Source organism: Salvelinus alpinus, chromosome 10, assembly GCF_045679555.1.
Source record: "Salvelinus alpinus chromosome 10, SLU_Salpinus.1, whole genome shotgun sequence".
In the NCBI taxonomy this organism is placed as follows: Eukaryota; Metazoa; Chordata; class Actinopteri; order Salmoniformes; family Salmonidae; genus Salvelinus; species Salvelinus alpinus.
The window spans coordinates 17,599,908-17,607,730 of NC_092095.1; the positions used below are offsets into that span (position 1 = coordinate 17,599,908).

Genomic DNA, 7,823 nt, shown 5'->3' on the forward strand with positions numbered 1-7,823 from the left:
TCTGCAAAAATATCCTCCATGTACAATGTAAAACACCAAATAATGCACGCAGAGCAGAATTAGGCCTATACCACTAATTATCAAAATCCAGAAAAGAGACGTTAAATTCTACCACCACCTAAAAGGAAGCGATTCCCAAACATTCCATAACAAAGCCATCACCTACAGAGAGATGAACCTGGAGAATAGTCACCTAAGCAAGCTGGTCCTGGCGCTCTGTTCACAAACACAAACAGACCCCACAGAGCCCCAGGACAGCAACACAATTAAACCCAACCAAATCATGAGAAAACAAAAAGATAATTACTTGACACATTGGAAAGAATTAACAAAAAAACAGAGTAAACTAGAATGCTATTTGGCCCTAAACAGAGAGTACACAGTGGCAGAATACCTGACCACTGTGACTGACCCAAACTTAAGGAAAGCTTTGACTATGTACAGACTCAGTGAGCATAGCCTTGCTATTGAGAAAGGCCGCCGTAGGCAGACCTGGCTCTCAAGAGAAGACAGGCTATGTGCACACTGCCCACAAAATTAGGTGGAAACTGAGCTGCACTTCCTAACCTCCTGCCAAATGTATGACAATATTAGAGACACATATTTCCCTTAGATTACACAGATCCACAAAGAATTCAAAAAAACGAATCAAATTTTGATAAACTCCCATATCTACTGGTTGAAATACCACAGTGTGCCATCACTGCAGCAAGATTTGTGACCTGTTACCACAAGAAAAGTGCAACCAGTGAAGAACAAACACCATTGCAAATACAACACAGATTTATTTATTTTCCCTTTGTACTTTCACTATTTGCACATCGTTTCAACACTGTATATATACATAATATGATATTTGACATTTTACATTTGACATGTCTTTATTCTTGTGTAATGTTTACTGTTCATTTGTATTGTTTATTTCACTTTTTTTTATTATCTACTTCACTTGATTTGGCAATGTTAACGTGTGTGTGTGTGTGTGTATATATAATACCTGGAATGCCAAGCCCATTTCAGTGGAAAACAGAAAGCTCAGTGCTCCAGGCTTCTGCCTCATAAACATAGGATATATGAAGTTCTTTATTAGCTTTCAGAACACATTACACACACACACACACACACACACACACACACACACACACACACACACACACACACACACACACACACACACACACACACACACACACACACACACACACACACACACACACACACACACACACACACACACACACACACACACACACACACTGTGGCAGTGTGGACAGCTCCTGAAGACCTCCACAGTATGGAATCAAACATCCAGCCTCTCCCGGTTGTGGTAAAACGATGAGTGTCTGTCTTTTATTGGAGTGTTCCACTAGTTTTCAGCTGACCCTCAACTTGTGTTGGTTGATTTACCCCAGCTTCACTTCATGGTCAAAGAGAGAGTTAGTTCCACTTCCAGGTTATATTGTGTGAGATCCACTTCCGGGGCCACAGAGGTGGAACTACTTCCGGGTCACAGTGAAGTAGTCTCTGTCTGCAGGATGGACTGGGCTCTGGAGTTCCGCTGGAAGTGGGTGGAGTTACGGCTGATTGACGCGTTATGTAGAAGGCAGTCCCGCCCGATGTAATGCTTTAATGACACACTCCTCCACTTCCTCTTCAGCTCCCCTTGGACCTTATCGCACGCACGCACGCACGCACGCACGCACGCACGCACGCACGCACACACACACACACACACACACACACACACACACACACACACACACACACACACACACACACACACACACACACACACACACACACACACACACACACACACACACACACACACACACACACACACACACACACACACACATTCAGTTTCAGAAAGTATGGTTATCGAGAACATGAGGTGAAATGTAAGAGTAGCTCACCTCGGTGTTGAGGAAGCAGTAGAGAGTAGCTATCACCAGACCCTGGAGAACACAACATATGGCAACATCAACTCAGCTTCTAAAACACACTGTACAGTGTATTCACAAAGTATTCACACCCCTTGACTTTTTCCACCTTTTGTTGTGTTACGGCCTGAATTTAAAATTGAGATGTTGTGCCACTGATATACACACAATACCCCATAATGTCAAAGTGGAATTATGTTTTTAGAAATGTTTACAAATGAAAAGCTGAAATGTCTTGAGTCAATAAAGTATTCAACCCTTTTGTTATGGCAAGCCTAAATGAGTTCAGGAGCAAAAATGTGCTTAAAAGTCACATAATAAGTTGCAAGGACTCACTCTGTGTGCAATAATAGTGTTTAACATGATTTCTAAATTACTACCCCATCTCTGTACACCACACATACAATTATCTGTAAGGTACCTCAGTCGAGCAGTGAATTTAAAACACAGATTCAACGACAAAGACCAGGGAGGTTTTCCGAAGAAGGGCAGCTATTGAATATCCCTTTGAGCATGGTGTTATTATTTACACTTTGGGTGGTGTATCAATACACATAGTCACTACAAAGATACGGGCGTCCTTCCTAACTAATTTGATGGAGAGGAAGGTAACCACTCAGGGATTTCACCATGAGGCCAACTAAAACAGTTACAGAGTTTAATGGCTGTGATAGGAGATAACTGAGGATGAATCAACAACGTTGTAGTTTTTCCACAACACTAACATAAATTACAGAAATAAAAGATGGAAGCATGTGCAGAATATACCAAAACATGCATCCGGCAATAAGGCACTAAAGTAATACTGCAAAAAATGTGGCAAAGAAATGAACTTTTTTTTCTTAATACAAAACATTATGTTTGAGGCAAATCCAACATAACACATTAATGAGTACCACTCTTCATATTTTAAAGCAAGGAGATGACAGCGTCATGTTATGGGTATGCTTGTCGTTGGCTAGGACTTTTTTATAGTCTTTGCCAATGACAAGCATACCCATAACATGATGCAGCCATAATAAAAATAAATAAAATAGAGCTAAGAACAGGAAAACAAAGTTGATGCTTCAACAGACACTGAGATTTTAAAAAATTATGCAGGACAATTACCTAAACACAAGGCCAAATATACACTGGAGTTGCTTACCAAGATGAATGTTTCTGAGTGGCCTAGTTACAGTTTTGACTGATATCGGCTTGTCCAGCAATGATCAACAACCAACTTGACAGAGCTGATTCTAACAGGTACTGACTAAGGGGTTGAATACTTACAGTGCTGTGAAAAAGTATTTGCCCTTTCTGATTTTCTGTATTTTTGCATATTTTTTTATACTGAATGTTATCAAATCCTCAACTAAAACTTTAGATAAAGGGAACCTGAGTTTACAAATAGCAAAAAAAAGAAGATAATTATTTTATTAATTTAATTAACAAAGTTATGCAATACCCAATTCCCCCGTGTGAAAAAGTAATTGCCCCGTTACACTCAATAACTGGTTGTGCCACCTTTAGCTGCAACGACTCCAACCAAATGCTTCCTGTAGTTGTTGATCAGTCTCTCACGTCTCTGTGGAGGAATTTTGGCCCACTCTTGCATGCAGAACTGCTTTAACTCAGTAACATTTGTGGGTTTTCAAGAATGAACTGCTCTTTTCAAGTCCTGCCACAACATCTCAATTGGGATTAGGTCGGGACTTTGACTAGGCCATTCCAAAACTTCAAATTTGTTGCTTTTTAACCATTTTCATGTAGACTTTCATGTAGACTTGATTGTGTGTTTTTGGATCATTGTCTTTCTGCATGACCCAACTGCACTTCAGCTTCAGCTCACAGATGGATGGCCTGACATTCTCCTGTAGAATTCTTTGATACAAAGCAGAATTCATGGTTCCTATTAAGGCAAGTCGTCCAGGTCCTGAGGCAGCAAAGCATCCTCAAACCATCACACTACCTGAGCTTAAAAGGTACAAATCTGTTGTTCTATCCCCTGTTCCAGGGGTTGGGTTAAATGCGGAAGACACATTTCAGTTGAATGCATTCAGTTGTACAACTGACTAGATATCCTCCTTTCCCTTTATGGGGTATTGTGTGTAGATTGATGAGGAAAAAAACGATTTAATAAATGTTTGAATAAGGCTGTAGTGTAGCAAAATGTGGGGGTCTGAATGCACTGTATATATAAAAGTATGTGGACACCCCTTCAAATTAGTGGATTCGGGTATTTCAGCCACACCCGTTGCTGACAGGTGTATAAAATCGAGCACCCAGCCTTGCAATCTCCATAGACAAATATTAGCAGTATACTCGCCCTACTGAAGAGCTCAGTGACTTTCAACGTGTCACCGTCATAGGATGCCACCTTTCCAACAAGTCAGTTCATCAAATTACTGCCCTGTTAGAGCTGACCCGGTCAACTGTAAGTGCTGTATTGTGAAGTAGGAACGTCTAAGAGCAACAGCGGCTCAGCCGCAAAGTGGTAGACCACACAAGCTCACAGAACGGAACTGCTAGGTGCTGAAGCACGTAGCGTGGAAAAATGTCCTCGGATTCAACCTTCACCACTGAGTTCCAAACTACCTCTGGAAGCAACGTCAGCACAATAACTGTTCATCGGGAGCTTCATGAAATGGGTTTCCATGACCAAGCAGCCGCACACAAGCTTAAGATCCCCATGCACACTGCCAAGCGTCGGTTGGAGTGGTGTAAAGCTCGTCACCATTGGACACTAGAGCAGTCCGGCGGACGAATATGGTTTGTTGGATAGCAGGAGAACGCTACCTTCCCCAATGCATAGTGCCAACTGTAAAGTTTGGTAAAGGAGGAATAATGGTCTGGGGTTGTTTTTCATGGTTCAAGCTAGGCCTCTTAGTTGAGGGAAATCCAGTGAGGGAAATCTAAATGAGACAGCATGTAATGACATTCTAAACAATTCTGTGCTTCCAACTTTGTGGAAACAGTTTGGGGAAGGCCCTTTCCTGTTTCAGCATGACAATGCCCTCGTGCACAAAGCGAGGTCCATACAGAAATGGTTTGTCGAGATTGGTGTGGAAGAACTTGACTGGCCTGCACAGAGCCCTGATCTCAACTCCATCGAACACCTTTGGGTTGAATTGGAACGCCAACTGCGAGCCAGGCCTAATCGCCCAACATCAGTGCCCAGCCTTGCTAATGCTCTTGTAGCTGAATGAAAGCAAGTCCCTGCAGCAATGTTCCAACATCTAGTGGAAAGCCTTCACAGGAGAGTGGAGGCTGTTATAGCAGCAAAAGGGTGACCAACTCCATGTTAATGCCCATGATTTTCGAATGAGATGTTCGACGAGCAGGTGTCCACATACCTTTGGTCATGTAGTGTACGTATATACCTGGAATGACCCCAGTCCCAGGTCAAACTAGATAGGGTTAGGGTTAGGGGGGGTAAAAGGTTAAGGATCAGGGGTTAAGGTAGTGGTATACCTGGAATGACCCCAGTCCCAGGTCAAAGATAATCTTGTATTCTGCCATCCTGTCGCTCTCTGTCTCCACCAGGTAGACAAACACCATGTAGTTGACTCCAAATAGAGGAATCAGCAGCAGGGTGGATTTAGCCAGACACCTGCAACACACAGGTGTGTAAGAATAATCTAAATAAATGTGATTGGTTGTTGAGAGAATATCTGTATTATCATTGGTTGTTGGAGGGGTACCTGTACTGTGATTGGTTGTTCCCGCCCACGTCAGAGCAGAGTAGTTTCTGGACTAGGATACGGATGATACTGATGAACAGAACAAAGTTGATCTGATGAGACAAGAGACCTCCATTAGAATGAGTAGGACATGAGTAGAGCAGTGGTGGTCACGAAATTTCATCAGCCAGTGATTGTAAAGAAATAACTGTCGGTCTCATGGTAATTGACTGTAATTGACCGGGGCTGCAGGTAGCCTAGTGGTTAGAGTGTTGGACTAGTAACCGAAAGGTGCAAGATCGAATCCACGAGCTGACATGGTAGAAATCTATTGTTCTGCCCCTGAACAAGGCAGTTAACCCACTGTTCCTAGGCCGTCATTGAAAAATAAGAATTTGTTCTCAAGTGACTTGCCTAGTTAAAAAATGGTTAAAAAAACCTCACATTTAGCATCTCCTGGCTTCCACACACAAGCCACTGATGCTGACCTTAGAAACATTTGCATTTTAAAAAGTCTAATAAATCCATGCAATATAACCTACACCTTCACAATGAATCCATGGTTTATTTTAGAAGCATGATATGAATAAAAAGTAGTCTATTTCAGAAGAACAGCATACTCTGAGTTGTCCTTATGTTAGGTCCTGATCTGGCTATGCCAAGTGGCTGTGGGCTACACTAGTTCATTTAGCAGACAAGATTTGCTTAGACTTCCCTGGCATTATTTTATAGTATGAAGAATACAAATGAACAAAGCTGAATAAAATAGAAAGGATCTTTTCTCCAAACGATTTGAGGGAGTGCGCACATGCGGATATTCTGTGTTGGTCGGTTAACAAAGAAATTGGTACTCCTATATGCTTAATTTAGAGTTATTAATGTAACTTTAGTTGTTTTACAAACGGACTATGTTTAGATTTTTAATACATTCTAAGGCTGCATGATGCGACTGCAATGATGATTTGAAAAATGTCTCTTGAAAGGCATGAGCTCTGCTTTGTTTTTTTTTTGCGCAGGCTGTACACACTCATTCACAATTTGACAAGCACTTGATAATGCCTAGAATTTCACAGCGGCATCCCCTTTGTGTGGCCGTAATGCACCCTAAAACAATCCATGCCTTTTGTGTCCAGTGGCCGTTATGCCCATCTCCCTGAGTGCTGTGCGCTCCATCACGTGATCGGGTCTTTCTCACAGGCTACAAGTGAAGACAGACACATCCGGAACTCAACTGCGTGTCCTTATCTATTTCCGAGGTGCATATTGAAGATACTGGAAGAACTATCCACATTTACTTTTTTGTCAGCCAGCAAGATGAGTAGGCCTAATGACCAGCAAAAGCACTAGCCTATGTCAATCTACTATCCCCCATAGTACAAACGTCCACCTATTCTATTCTGTGTGAAAAATAAATATTCCTAACATAGTCTGGGACAGTTGTGGGATGCGATAGATCACAAATTAATACAACTACCAGCATCCCAAAAATGTTTTATGATTAGATTTTCGATAACATTTGCATTGATGTCAGAGTGGTTAGAGGGACAATAGAGTGCTGAGTACCAGGCAGTTAGCAAGTTTGGTAGGCTACTAATGACCTTCAGTAGAATCAGAGCTTGGAGAAGCCTAATTACCGTGACTAAACGGTCATGTGGAATTTGACTGCCTTCATGACTCGTGACCGCCGGTGTGGCGGTAATACAGTCACCGCAACAGCCCTAGACATGAGACCCCATTTTGGCTCTAATGGAGACAGCAGCCCAGCCCTGTTTCTGCTAGTTTGTTCAGTGACTCAAAGGGCTTGCTGATACTGGGATGCCATTACTGCTCTACTGATACTCACTATCACAGACGCCATTATGGGCCAGTTGATCACCCTCCTAGGGGTAGGAATGTCATTCCTCTCCCAGCAGCTACACACACCCCCACACACACACACACACACATTGATTAGTCGCATGTTGATGAGCTAGTGAGACGGGGAGATGTTCAGTCGACTGTTGATGATGTCAGAGCAGACTCACTCGGTGTCTTCCAGATACATCCTACAGAAGATCCAGATCACCAGAAATACTGAGGGTAACCCTGAGAGAGACACAGCGAGAGAGAGAGAGAGAGAGAGAGAGAGAGAGAGAGAGAGAGAGAGAGAGAGAGAAAGAAAGATAGAAAGAAAGAAAGAAAGAAAGAAAGAAAGAAAGAAAGAGAAAGAAAGAAAGAA

The 7,823-nt window shown here is 42.3% G+C and overlaps 1 protein-coding gene across 1 annotated transcript in view; it reads right to left on the bottom strand.

Annotated features, from left to right (window-relative positions):
• Positions 1-772: 772 nt before the first annotated feature.
• LOC139531584 (vasoactive intestinal polypeptide receptor 2-like) overlaps positions 773-7,823 on the bottom strand; it is an 18,092-nt gene continuing 11,041 nt past the window's right edge. The window contains exons 8-13 of the mRNA XM_071328167.1: positions 7,630-7,690; positions 7,449-7,518; positions 5,627-5,718; positions 5,397-5,535; positions 1,917-1,958; positions 773-1,669 (exon numbers count right to left, since the gene is read on the bottom strand). Coding sequence (XP_071184268.1) covers positions 1,508-1,669; positions 1,917-1,958; positions 5,397-5,535; positions 5,627-5,718; positions 7,449-7,518; positions 7,630-7,690 — 566 coding nt within the window. The 3' untranslated portion in view covers positions 773-1,507. The remainder of the gene's footprint in view (positions 1,670-1,916; positions 1,959-5,396; positions 5,536-5,626; positions 5,719-7,448; positions 7,519-7,629; positions 7,691-7,823) is intronic.